Here is a 14,278-nt window from a genome sequence, read left to right on the forward strand (position 1 = left end):
TGTCACTGCTCAGCTCAAAACCTCTCATGGCTCCTCACTGGCCACAGACTGTAACAAATACTCCCCGGCCTGGCGTGTAAAACTCTCAGAGATCTGATCCTCCCCAGCTCCCCAGCCTTATTTCCTCACTGGCCACCTCCTCATACTACATAGATTACAGACAACCGGACTTCCTGACCTTTCCCGAAACTCTCTGAATCTGTTTATTTCGCCCTCCCCCCAACAAGCCAGGGGCCGGGGATGCAGAAGTTGTATAACAAGCGATTGTGGAAGCTTGCCTGGGAGAACGGATGGATGAGCCCATCTGGAATGCCCTTCGTCCGCTTCCAAGCTACCTCTCAAGGTCTAGACTGAGTGCTACCTTCTCCACAAAGTATTCCCCAGGTCTTCCAGGGGAATTTGGCCTGTCTCCCTCTTCACTCTGTCCTTCCCTCTCAGCACTCAAGAGGGTTTCGCCATATTTTAGCCACACATGCTCGTGTCTGCCCCTGGGTGATGCTGGAAGGAGGCCGCCTGAGGTCACTCTCTCTGTCCTATGCATCTCCGATCCCACAGCGCCTGGCACATAGCCATGCACAGAGCAGGGATTTGTGTCACTGCCCTAGTGAACAGGGGAGCAGTGCTGGGACATCCAACAGGAAACAAGACCAGCCACCCTAACCCATACTTTCCCCCTGTGACTCTCATCACAGTAAAATGGGGAAAGACGGTGAAAAGGAGGAAGCAGGAAGGAGGGAAAAGATCCTCGGAGTCAGCTCGATATGGTTTCAAACACCTGCCCCACCACCTCCCAGCTCGTGTGACCTTTGAACCTCATTTCCCTTTTATGCAAAATGGGAGTATTAAATATTCCATGTGAAATTCATCCATTCACATATTCATTCACGGCTTCATTACTTGTTAAATATGAGATTTAGGGCCAGCGACCTCTTTTCTGAGCCTCGGTTTGCACCTCTGTAAAATGCGGATATTATTAGCATCCACCTCACAGGACTTCCGTGAAGGTTAAGTGCATTCGTGTCTATGAAGAGCTTAGCACTGCGCCTGGAACACAGTTAATGCTCAACAAACATGAACTGTCACTGGCAGTCATCACTTTGTGCCAAGTGCTGTGATGAGTTTGGAGGACTCAGCAGTGAACAAAACAGGCCTGTCACAGAGCCGCCATGTGGCTTATAGTCCAAAAGGGGAAAGAGACAGAAATGAAGAAAACAAGCTAATGGCTAAAACAATTACCGACTGTGGTGAGTTCTGTGAAGGATGGTGAAAGCCAACAACACAGAGGGGGACCATCCTTAGATACAGAGCAGGGAAGGGCCATGCAGGATTGTTGTAAGGATTAAATAAATACCATCTGTAAACAATTGCACTCAAATAGGCTGTAACTGGAAAAGAATGTCTCTTGATTAGGAGGAGGAGAAAATGGGTGTGAGGCTAAGGCACCTCTGATGGGGCTTGGGCATCTCTTTGTTTCTGAAATGCTGCCTCCCAGGTCCCTTCTCCCTACATGTAAAGGGCCCAGGCTCTGTCTCTGCCCTTTGAAAGAGGAATTTATGGTCATTTGAGGTTCCTACGCCCTATAAGCACAGGCAATTCTCCTTGTAGAACATTTCATGCTGACTGTGAAAATATCTAATTATACAGTTGCCTTAGATAATCCTTGGATGGGCAGGGTCTGGATCCCTGGGCTCTTTCTCCAGATTTCAAAAAGCAGGAACAGACCTCGGGCTGGCCCTGCCCCTGCACGCTGAGAGCAGCTTGCTGTGGGAAGATTGGCACTCGGTGGAGTGTGCCTCAGGTGCTTAAAATAGATCAACTGTGTCATTAGACTATTGCAAAGCAGTCCTTTCATTGGCCCTGCTGGTGCTGGCGAGGACAAGAGATAACAGCCCATGGAGAAAGACCTGTGCTTTGCACAAAATTAAGCAGATGCGAGGAAAAAGCTTTTGAAATGATACACGCAGTAGAGGGTGGAATTCTGCCAAAAGTGGGGGTGGGCCTGTGGCACGAGCACACAGCAGTAACCACAGCACAGGGGGCAATAAGACAGCAAAGTGGAGCCTGTGTGGACCTTCTGTCTGGATGGTGGTGCCCTCAGAAAAGAGGCTACAACTTCTGGGTTGCAGGGCACAACCCAGTAGCACAACCCAGTAGCAAAGGATCATCCATATTCTCTTGGGGACACAAAACCAGAGTGTGGGGCTAACTCCCTACTGCTCCTTCAGGGCCCTCTCCCCAGCGTGTTTCAAGTCCTCCCACAGTTCCTAGGCATGCTCCGCCCTGAACGCACTGCTCAGATACAGCCTAATCAGGGTTCTGCAGAGCAGTGCTAGGACCGCCTCCTGCCCCTGCAGCCTGGAATCACGCTGTTGGGCAGCCCACGTGGCTCTGATGCCTCCAAGTGAACCTGAGAGCAACTCAGCTCTCCCCCAACCATTTACTCCAGTGGCTGGTGCCATAGACATTGGGAAGTGATGGCAGTTGAGGAAGGAAGAGTTCAGGCCATGTTTGGGAGGTAGGAATGACCAGATGTGGACACAGGCTGAACACAGGAGAGTGAAGGAAAGGGAAATGCAGATGGGGGCTACTTTCTGACTACTAACTTATGTTCCCGGGTAGATGGAGTTTCTAGCAATCGACTGGGACCACAGAGTAGAAGAAGGTTTTTTTTTCTTTTAAAAAGAATAAGTTTATTAAATTTTAGTTTGAATTTGAAGTGCCTTGGAATATCCAGGTGGGCAACTTAGCAAATGGTCATAAAAATGAAAGTAAGAGAGATCTTCATAAAGAAAAAGAGAGTGGATTTTTTAAATTAATGAATTGATTCAACAAGTATCTTTTAAGCACTGACAATGTACTAGGCACTGTGCTTTGCCTTTTATGAATGATTTGCTAGGCTGATTTCTTCCAGAGAAATGAAGAAAAATCTGCTCTCAAGTGAAGAAATGTTAGCATTATCCAATTTCTCACCTTTCTTTCTCACGCAGGAGACCCCCATCATAACAGAGGAGAGGTCTTGAGTAGCCATTTAGGGTCAATGTGTGACCTTTCAGTAATTATCCCTTAGCTGGGTGGGTATATAAACTGACCTTACTGATAGAGAGCTCATGCTGTTGACTAGATGTCCTCCACTGGAGCAGCCATGTCCCATATGTCACAACAATCTCTGGAGCAGCCCAGCCTCCCAGGGTACCTTCCTTTGGCTGGAAAAGGTACCCAGAGCTGGGACCAGTTATCCAGAACTGCTTTCCTTTGGTCTATGTCCCACCCCCTACTAACAGATTCCCCTGGAAGTGAAACTGACCTCTAGGAGATGGGGGTAGGACATTGTTTGCCCAACTGTAACCAACAGGATACGATCTCACCCTCTGGGAATGGGTCAGCTGGGGAAATAAGGACACGAAGCAGGATTTTGCTCACTTCAAGAGTACTTTACAGCACGGCATTGTTAATCAATTGCTAACTCCAGACAGGACTGTCTCCTATGATGAACAGATATGCTGCGGTTTCCTCAGATCTGTGTTTGATGTTATGTGGATCATCTACTAGACTAGGGTTAAAAAATTCAAATGCCCATATATAAAATAAACAATAAGGATTTACTGTATAGCACAGGGAACCATACTCAATATAATAACTTACAATGGAAAAAAAAAGAAAAAAAATATATACACGAATCACTTTGCTGTATACCTGAAACTAACACAATACTGTAAATCAATTATACTTCAATTCAAAATAAGTTCAAATGCCTACAGCGGCAAGGTAACAGAAAAATATTAAGCTGTCCTTGTGCAATGTAATAGGAAGTGGTGGCAACTGTGGCTCTCTAGGGACCAGTACATGCCCCCCTGAACGCAGGCAATTCTACTTACTGTTGTCTGTCATGTAGGAACATAGAGGCAGGGATGCAAGGTCTTTCAACTGTTTTTAAAGAGAAGCTAGAAATCCCAATTTTGATTTCTGAGTGTTTGCAAATAATTCAAACTCACTGAAAAGCTGGTGTAGGGCAAATAAAACACGTCTCATCATGCTGGCCACCAGCTGGCCCATTTTGGCGGACCTGTATGATCCACGAAAACGAGGACCATGCCTGATATATTTACTGCTGTGTCTCCAGCAACATGCTTGGCACAGAGCTGGTGGTCAGTAAATATTTGTTGAGTGAACAAATGAACGATCCAATTCTTATTATCCATGCTGGACGTTCCCGGGAAGTAGGTAGATTGAAAAACACTACCACGACTGTAAATTCCATTTCACTGTTGAAATGCTACACTTGTACATAATGACCAGAATAGGGGTAAGGTGGGGAGTGTGTTTTCTGCAGACAGACAGACTGTGGAACACTGAGTCAGCACGGTCCTCTTTTCTGGGCACCTCCTACGTGTGAACACTCCCCTTCAAGTTCTCAGGGGCAGGCTCCACCTCTGCTGGTCAGAGCTGGTAAAATGAGGGTTTAAACATCAAGACTAGGTGGATAACCAATTATCAGCATCCTACACTAGCCCTGGGGAGTGGCTGGTATTCAGGAAAACTGATCCACAGGGAAATATTTTCCTTGAGGAGTCATTTACTTAACACTATGTTACGGATTTAATTGTGTCCCCTCAAATTTGTATAGAGATGTCCTAAGCCCTAGTACTGCAGAATGTGACCTTATTTGGATATGTGGTCTTTACAGAGGTAATCAAGTTAAAATGATGTCATTAGGGTGGGCCCTCATCCAGTAAGACTGGTGTCCTTATCAAAAGGGGAAATCTGGACACAGAGATACGCATAGACAGAAAACGAATGTCAAGAGACAACAGAGGGAAGATGGCCACCCACAACCAAGGAGAGGGGCCTGGAGCAGATCCTTTCCTCATGGCCCTCAGAAGGAACCAACCCTGCTGACACTTTGATTTTGGACTTTCAGCCCCAGAACTGGGAGACAATACATCTCTGTCATTTAAGCCACCCAGTTTGTAGTACTTTTGTGTTACGGCAGCTCTGGCAAACTAATATACACTATTTTTATTCGTTTTATAAACATTTGCTATATGCCAGGCACCGTTTTAAGCAATTCACAACTCAACTTATTTATTCTTTATAACAACTTTGTGAGAGAGGCACTATTACTACACCCCCTGTGATTATCATTCTAAATGAGGATCAGAGGTACAGAGAAGGTAAGTGACTTGCCCAAGCACACACAGCAAGGAAAGGGCAGGGCTGGAAGGCGAACCCAGCTGTGCCCTTTAAAAACAATTTAACTGGCGAAACACCCAACAAGTAAGAGGTACTCACACACTTCTGGTTGTTTTCTGTTCTTTACAATGGTACTGGCTAATGCCGGGTATTAGCCAGTTGTTGACATTCACGGACACCAGATGTTATCTCAGTCAGATAAAGCTTTTGCCAGATAGGAGTGTTGGCCTTCAGAACTGATATCACTTCCTTTATGCAACGCAAGTACTCTTGAAATCACATTGTGATTTGCAGAGATGTGTTATACTCATTTTGGACTGTTTTAACCTTGTTCCTTATATTATTCCTCTAACCATCCCTTAGCCTTAAGTGGTCCTTTGTCAACAAGTGCTCCATTCATTTGGGAAGCACTGTTTAAAAACAAATCTCTATTCTTCTGAAGTATACAATTATCTCTATTTCATCTGTTTTGCAAATTTAGAATTTCTTTAGAGAGTATCCTCCTGTGTTTGTGTTTACAATGGATCCTTTCCTCAAGGAATTCTTAGAGTTCCTGACCTGAGCAATGACATTAGCAGAGGAAGGTCATTGTGCTCCTTATGCTGGGTGTCTTCAATGCTGAAATCCCTTGCCTCCCCAGATCCACTCTGCTCCCTCTCTACCCTGGGAGGCTGACCATGGTGGGCCGATTAAGCCAGAGCCTTCCTTGCCCTCTGGCTCCTGGTTGGATCGGGTACCGTAGGAAATCCAAGGGAGGAAGGAGAGAGAGGTCAGGATATTTATTTCCCTGGTTCCTTCCTTGGGGTATTGCCTTCCGGGAGCCAGAGGCCACAGCTCCTACCAGGCAGTCCCTCCCCTACAGCTTACTGCGTCTCTGGCTTCCTTTTTTTTTTTTTTTCCTTTTTAGGTCTGGGGGCAGGTGTGGTAAGAGTGGTAATGGGTCGCTGTTACTAGCCTCCCAGTCTTGGGCCATCCAGCCTTCTCCTTGTTTCTCTACACCCTTCTCACACACTTGCAAAGACTCCTCCTGTTTAACTCCCCTCAAATTGCACATCTGTTCCCTGCCAGGACCCTAAGACAGACTCCTCTTCTCTTTCACCCTATAACTCGATCAGGTGCAAGGCCATGCAGACTTTATTTTGTAAAGCATCTTTCCCCTTATTTCTATTCTTACAGCCACCCAAATTCTGGCCATCAGACCTTTTCTGAACTAGGCTAATTGTCTCTCATCTAGGATCTAACTTCCTGCCTTGCCCTTTTAGACTCATGCCATATACAATACCAGGTTAATCATCTTCCTGAAGGCTTCCTGAAAGCCATGGCTCTCTTATGTACAGAACCCAGCGCTGGCCACAATACCAGCAAAACAGGCCAATTTTCAACTAGAGGGTTTGGCTCTTATGACACCATCATTTCAGAACTTTGTTCTACTCAATGGCCAACTCAACTTACGATTCAACTTCATTCCCTGAGACCCACCACCACTGAGTTTCTCATGTTATTTCACTTAATCCCCACAACAACCCGACTGGCACTACTGCCAACATTTTATAATGATAAAAATTCAGGTTGAGACATGATCTATCCTGTGCAATATTATAGAGAGACTACATGACAGATCTTAAATTTGAACTCAGGAATCCATACCCCAAAGCTTGGGCTTTTACTGCCCCAGTGTGCTGTCTGCTATCCCATGACATCTTTTTTTTTTTTTTTATGGTACGCGGGCCTCTCACTGTTGTGGCCTCTCCCCTTGCAGAGCACAGGCTCTGGACACGCAGGCTCAGCGGCCATGGCTCACAGGCCCAGCCGCTCCGCGGCATGTGGGATCTTCCCAGACCGGGGCACGAACCCATGTCCCCTGCATCGGCAGGCGGACTCTCAACCACTGTGCCACCAGGGAAGCCCTCCCGTGACATCTTTGTGAGGGTTATATGACCCCTTAATGCTCTATTCAACAAAACAAAGTCTACTCCAAAAAAGTAGCTTGTTGGCATGCCAATCCATGATAACAACCAAGGAAGGGGCCATCAGAAGAAGCCAGTGAAATGAGGGAGAATGGCTCTTGGTACCACTGTACATGGTATACAGGACGCTCTCCAACCTCAAGGATGAGCCAGCGCTGGCTCTGTGCCTAGGAAAGCCACAGGCTTCAGGAGCTCTGGGAGTTCCAACCCAAGCAAAGCACAGCATTTTACGACATACAGAATTGGCTCTGGTGCTCAGGCCCTCTGATGCTCTGGGGTCAACTCAGTCTCCCCTGGCTTTGATTCCCAGGTCTTGGGAATTCCTGGGGCCAACAGGGAATGGGAGACACTGACAGGGAATAACCAAAGACTTACTGTTGCCTAAGAAAATGCACATTAGGTGGTGAGGCCCTCATGGCTCTGGGGATTATGTGAGCACAAGGGGTCTGGGGTCAGCTCTTTTCTTGCTCTGTAGGTTCAGGAAAATGAGACCCAGGGGTGAGTGTGTGATGATACAGACAAAGCTCCGAAGGAACAGGGCCAAGGTGCACAGAGCAGAATATCATCGGGGACTGTTAGCTGGACTGGGGCTGGGAAGGTAAGGAGGGGCCATCCTGGGTGAACAGGGGTGGTGGGCAGAGGGGCTGGTGCTGGTGGCAGGGAACTTTCCAGGAGGGAATTGAAGGAGGCAAACATGACAGAAACATGGAGACTGTAGAGGCACATGTGGATGAGGTTGGGCTGTGAGCAAGGCTGGGCCACAGGGGACCCTCCAGGCCTTGCTGAGGGGTTTCCTCCTGCTTCTTAAGAGCAATGGGATCTGCATTTTAAGCGAAGTGTGATGCGGGGGGTGGATGAGGAGACTGAAGGGGGCTGGAGTAGGTGAAGGGAGACCAGTTAGGAGGCTGCCTCAGCAGGTTGGAGTCAAATAACAGATCCCTGGAATTAGGTTGGGTGTGCAGGGGGAAGGAAAGGTTCACACCCCACAGAGGCCAAGGTACAAATGGACAGTAGACACACCCCACAGAGGCCAAGGTACAAATGATGACTCTGTTTTCCCAGAAGCCCTTGGCCCAGGGGAGGTACCATCTCAGTACTAGCCCTGGGTGACCTGCTCATGCCTTTGGTATCTTGTTCTCTCTGCAAGGAGCCCTCCTCCCCTTTTCCTTACTGGCTCAGAAGGCTGGAGCCCACCTGTTGCATTCTGCCAGGTCTGGACCACCATCCCACTCTACATCTCCAAAATTACCCATTTCTCTCACAGCCCTGCTTTGTGGTGTGCTAAAGCTCAGCTGGAATTCAGAAGAAAGAATTCTGATGCAACTAAAATGTACTCTGAGGAGTCACTGACTTGGCACTCCCCTGTTTTTGCCATCTGAGACGTGTTTCTTATTAATAAAAAAAAAATTTACAGGGGCTTCCCTGGTGGCGCAGTAGTTAAGAATCTGCCTGCCAATGCAAGGGACACAGGTTCGAGCCCTGGTCCGGGAAGATCCCACATGCCACGGAGCAACTAAGCCCGTGTGCCACAACTACTGAGCCTGTGCTCTAGAGCCCACGAGCCACAACTACTGAAGCCCAAGAGCCACAACTACTGAAAGCCCACGCACCTAGAGCCCATGCTCTGCAACAAGAGAAGCCACTGCAATGAGAGGCCCGTGCACCACAACAAGGAGTAGCCCCCACTCGCTGCAACTAGAGAGAGCCCGTACACAGCAGTGAAGACCCAGCGCAGCCAAAAATAATAAATAAATTTAAAAAAATTTACATATACTTACAAAGCAATCTCTCACAATCCTGTTTAATCCTCAAGATCACACTTCCACATTCCTTTCAATTTATGACAAAGATGTGACATCCAAGAGGCTGAATGACCTGCTCGCTAATTTCATCAAGTCAACAATGACAAGAACCACAATGACTACTGCAGTGACAATGACAGCCTGGCCACCATCGCTGACATGATGCCAGCTATGTCCTGGTTACCACTCTCTGAACTTTACACGACACATGAACAATTATCTCCATTCCACTCTGAGGTAGGTCCCATCATTCCCATTTTGCAGATGACACAACCATGCTGAGGAACACACAGTTAATAAGTGAAAACAGGAGAACTAGACCCTGGGCCCACCTGAGATTGATTGCAGGGCCCGAGCTATATCAGCTCTTATGAGCTGTAAGACTGTAGCCGAGGCTCCTCTTCTCCAGAAGTGATTAGCAATGTAATAATAAGCGCGTGCTTTGCCCCCACCTCAATGGTGACATCTGAACTGTTGGTTAGGCATGGCACATGCTGTCGAAAACGTTATGCATCCAAGTACGTTTCCAAATCCAACAATCAACTGCACTACTTGAAGAAGTTATTGAACGTGAGCTAAAAGGTTTCACCTGTAAAACTGGAGCAATAATGCCCACCTCACAGGTTGGATGCGAGAGCCTGGGGAGATGGTGCAGGTGAAATGCATAGCCCAGTGGCTGGTAAAGAGTGAGGACTCAGTAAGTGGAAGTGAAAGAAAAACCGAGGAACCGTTTCTCTTAGGTTCAATTTCAGGCATGAGGATTGAGTTAAGAATTTCACATCCTAAAGGGGAGAGAGAGCATTTTTGCTTACATCAGGTCACTCCAAGGACCTCATGCCAACGTTCTGTCCCTGTGACCTTAGGACCCTGTCACTCCTTCACTCCTGCAATGTCTGATTTCTACCCTCTCCTTGTGCAGACTCCCAGGGTGGGGAGGAACCTCAATGATGATGAAGCCCAGCCTCTAAGCCTGAGCGCGGGTTTCTCCAGTGTGCCCCCAGGCAGCCCTTTACAGAAGCACTTCCTCTTAGGGAACCTCAGGGGCCCCCAAGACTGTCCAAGTCACTCTGTTTATTTTCCACCACTCCCAGAAAATAAACACACTCTCCCCACTTAGAAAAAGTATATGAGGCTGGAATGGCATTTTTGTTAGTCCTCTTCTTCTGCAGTATTCAATTCTATTGGTTGTTATTTGAAAATTTAAAAGAAGTAAAATCTGTTTCCTTCTTTCAGAAATACTCAGTGTTGCTAATGGGACGAGAGTTCCTTATGATTCCAAAGAGAGAAAAGGGCAGGGTCTGTTGCTTGTTACCTTATTTCTTAGTTCCTTGAAAAATAAATGAGCCACCTTTCTCTTCTGTCGTTTAGTGAGAAAGGACTCCCATAAAAAATGTTTTCCCCTAGAGACAGTGAGAAGCGACAGGCAGTTCACATCCTTACTTGTCTGAGAGCACACAGATGCAAATATGTGGCCCATTAGGTGATCAGTTCTACCTAATTTTGCTCTTTTCCTGAGCCTGGTGTGAAGCCGCGGCCCTGTTCCAGATTGTCAAAATCAAGAGGCAAAATTCTTGGGCTGTAAGAGGCAGAGGGAGTCCAGCTACACTGGCTTGCTTAGCATAGCTATGTAATACACAAAGGAAGACAGCAGAGAGATGAGTCATACAAATACATAGTAAATAAATACATTTCATTTCCATCTCCCTGGCTTTCGCTTTGTTTTCCCCCCTTCCATGCCATAAGCCTTAAAATGGAGGGAGGGTGAGGAAACTGGGTTTGGTCTGGGCACAGCCTCAGAAGGTATAGATTTCTATGGGCTTGCTTCTCAGCTCTAGCTTTTTTAGAAGAAACTTGCAGATTCTTAGATTAGAAGGACCTCTAATTCAACCCTTCTCATTTCACAGATGAGCAATTTGGGATCCAGAGAGGAGATGGCAAAGTCATAGACCCAGGAAAGTGAATGTTCCTAGGGGTTCTCTGGTTTAACAACCCCGCCTGCTGCTAAATAACCCAGACAAGCAAAGCTGGCCGGGAGGCAGGAGGGGGGACTTGGACCCCGACCTCCTTCCAGGTGGCACCCATGCCACCCGCCCCAGCAGGTGCCCATGGTCAAAGGGACTATACTGAGGAGAAAGGGATTGGGCCTCGTATTTCTTACTGCGTTTCTCAGCAGCTGAGGCTCAGCCCAGCAGCAAAATGTCTGGTGCTGGCTCTGCAAAGCAGTTGCTGCTTCTGGGATGTTAAGAGACCTTGGCCGAAGGGCTTGTCTCTTTTCTCTCATTCTCATGATGGCTAAAGAGCCGGCAGGTGTGTGAAAAAATCAGCCCTGTGCCCCTGGGGCTGCCTGCACACAAGAGCAGGATATTTCACAACCTCCAGACCCAAAGGTGGCTTCCTGATGATTTGTTTATCAAACTGCTCGTTCCTATCCCACGGCCTGCCCACATCCACTCACCCACCCACCAGCCCGAGGCCAGCCTCCCTGCTCCTCCTGGCTCCAGGACAAGCAGGGCCTTCCTTGGCTTTCCAGCTGTGAGCCCAGAGGTCTCCTCAGAGCCCCCCCGAGTCAGACAATGGCCACACTACTGCTTCCGAGGCCTTGCCAGGCATTGCTAGAAGGAGACAAGCAGCCTTCCCCACACAGACAAGTGGCGCTGCCAATAAAGCATGAGCACATCATCATGAAAAGCCGGAGCCACATCCCTGTGCCCAGGAGGGAGCACAGAAAGGACCAAGGAGGAGTCTGGGGGCCATGTGTCCCCCCGTGCCAGGCTTCTTCCTCCTTCCAGGCAGCCCCAGCGCCGGCTCCTGCACCTCCCGCCCCCACCCTGTTCCCATGGCAAAGAAGAGGAGGACCCACTTACTGCTCGTGTTCATGGTGATGCCTTTGCACTGGGTCTTTCAATACGGAGACTCCAGATGCTTTTTAAATCTTGCGATCTTCCGACCTCACTCATCACCTGGGGGTGAAAAGGGCAGTCCAGTGTCAGCTCTGTATCCTCAGGTGCTCTCTTTCTGCTGTCCCCCTCTCAGTCTGGGCTGTAGCCCCTGGCCTTGAAGGCGAGGGGGCTAATAGGCGCAGGTGAGAGCAGCAAGGAGGAGGAGGCAGAGAGGACGCGGGAGCCGGGTCCGTCCGCTCCTGGGACCCGACTGCCGGGCAGAAACAGGGCTGGCAGCGCCTGCTCGCGCGCACCCCGACTATTGCAGCCCAGCGGCTCGGGAGCCCAAAGGGGGTGTGGACCACAGGGAGGCAGGGCGGGGGCAGCGCGCGGGGCGCCGGGCTCCGCTGGACAGGGCGTCCCCACCCGGGCGCCGCGAGCAGCGACCCGCCCCAGGACCCACCTCTCGGCCAGCGTCGGGAGCCAGAGGCCCCTGCCCGGGCCCCTGCGACCGGTTCATGAATCCTGGTCCTCGTCTGGGGTCTCGAATTCCAAGGCGAGCAAAGCGAAATAGGAGAGCTCGACATCCATGATGCCGGCTCTCGGGGTGGCTGCGCAGGGGGCGCGGCCGCTCGCTGCTGCCACCTGCTGGACGCGTCGGCGCCTGTCCAGGCCCCGCCCCGCCCGGGCTTCTCCCTGGGTGCTGGGCTGTGAAGGGGGACGGATGGGACCCTGTGTCCTGCGGCCAACAAGGGGGTGCTTGAGTGCTGTTTCCATCCCTTGATTCTGGGGTCTAAGGACTAGACCATGATAGGAAAATAGACCCTTCATGGGGAGGGGCTGTGAAGAAAGGATTGGCTTTGCAGGAAGACAGTGTTCACTTCCAACTCTGCTTCTCACCAGCTGGGTGTAGTCTGGTCTTGAGCAGGTGACTGCTGTCTCTGCCTCTTCGTCCCCAAGTGTAGAAGGTGGAGACTGGACACGTGGATAAGAGATTAGGGGTTCCTCCAGTCTGCTAACTTCTGTCCCTGCCTCCCGCTTCATACCCCTTATCACTGACTCATTTGTTACAATATTTTTAATCATCCCTCTTCTCCATGAGAATATTAGCTCCATCAAAGTATGGGTCTTGTCAGTTGGCATCACTGCCAGGCCCTCAATACCTAGAAGAGCACCTGGCACATAGTGGGTATCAATAAATATTTGTTGACAGAATGCCCCAGGTCTCTCCTGGATCTAATATCGTGCAGCCCTCAAGAGTAGAAGCTCCAGGAACGCCCACCTTGAAACACCTCCCTGTCTGAGGCAAACAGCAGGTGTGTACCCTCATGACTCAACCTCACTGGTTCACCCAGTTTTGTATGGCCAAAAGTTTTCTTTTTCCTGGAATCAGTTTTTGTAGGTGTGTATTAAAGAGACCTAAATTCTGATTCTCTTGGTCATGGTGAATTCAGTGAGGTGAGATATTTTACATTCCCCTGACTACTTGCCCTGTCACCTTCTGAACCTAGTTCGTCGTCACAGAACCATGATTTTGGAGTGTAGAAGAACAAGACTGAAAGGACACATAATCCCTGTCTATACCATGTCTCTGGTTAGAGCACGGGTAGAATAAACAAGCTGTGAACACTCACACCCCCAATTTGTAGACAAGGAAACAGTGGGTCAGAGAGGCTGAGCCACTGGCCCTCAGACACACAACATGTGGTGGCAGAACTGGACTAGAGCTTCTCGTTTCTAGGTTGGTCCCTTGTGAGAGTGAGTCACTGCATCAGAGTCTGAGAGGCCAGGGTAAGGGTAGGTGGCCATCCTCTTAAAACTGGGGAAAGAACATCTTTTAGGTAAATACAATGTTTCTACCTTACACAGGGTGAAAAACTTTGATATGGCTCAGGACTCCAAGATGTGACAGCCATTAAAGGATCTTTAGATAAATTGAAGGGTAATGGCTGAAACACGCTTTGATAGCTTATTAGGAGTTGTTGCCAATGGAGGGGGAACCTCCTCACAATTTTGTTTGTATAATAATCACCTGAGAGATCTGCAAAAATGGCTCCTGGTTCCCTTGCTCTGCAGTTTAAACAAGCATCCCAGGTGATTCACCACTCTTTGCTACTGAAAAGGCCTAGAATAAATTTGAACACATAGTAGTGCTTAAGACATACTTAAATGATTCCCAAAGATCTCTGTAGAGACCCCCTACATTTTCAGATTGAGATTCTTTATTCAATTCCCAAGTTACATGTAACTTGCTAGGTTCTAATTTATTTTCGCCCTGGGAGAAAGTTCAGGTAAATTTAATATGTAAAATTAAGACTTTTCAGTGAACATATGTAGTTATCACCCAAAACCTCAATGTTCAGAACTTTTCAGATTTCAGGTTTACATAGTCAAATAAAAGCATATCATTCATTCAGCAGTTATTTATTGTGTGTCTACT

General features: G+C 48.4%; 1 protein-coding gene across 2 annotated transcripts in view; it reads right to left on the reverse strand.

Annotated features, from left to right (window-relative positions):
- ABLIM3 (actin binding LIM protein family member 3) overlaps positions 1-12,431 on the reverse strand; it is a 144,062-nt gene extending 131,631 nt beyond the window's left edge. For both annotated transcript variants that reach the window (XM_024738249.1, XM_024738248.1), the window contains exons 1-2: positions 12,302-12,431; positions 11,824-11,919 (exon numbers count right to left, since the gene is read on the reverse strand). In XM_024738249.1, coding sequence (XP_024594017.1) covers positions 11,824-11,836 — 13 coding nt within the window. In that variant the 5' untranslated portion in view covers positions 11,837-11,919; positions 12,302-12,431. The remainder of the gene's footprint in view (positions 1-11,823; positions 11,920-12,301) is intronic.
- Between the last annotated feature and the right edge of the window lie 1,847 nt (positions 12,432-14,278).

Source organism: Neophocaena asiaeorientalis, unplaced genomic scaffold (assembly GCF_003031525.2).
Source record: "Neophocaena asiaeorientalis asiaeorientalis breed wild unplaced genomic scaffold, Neophocaena_asiaeorientalis_V1.1 scaffold404, whole genome shotgun sequence".
In the NCBI taxonomy this organism is placed as follows: domain Eukaryota; kingdom Metazoa; phylum Chordata; class Mammalia; order Artiodactyla; family Phocoenidae; genus Neophocaena; species Neophocaena asiaeorientalis.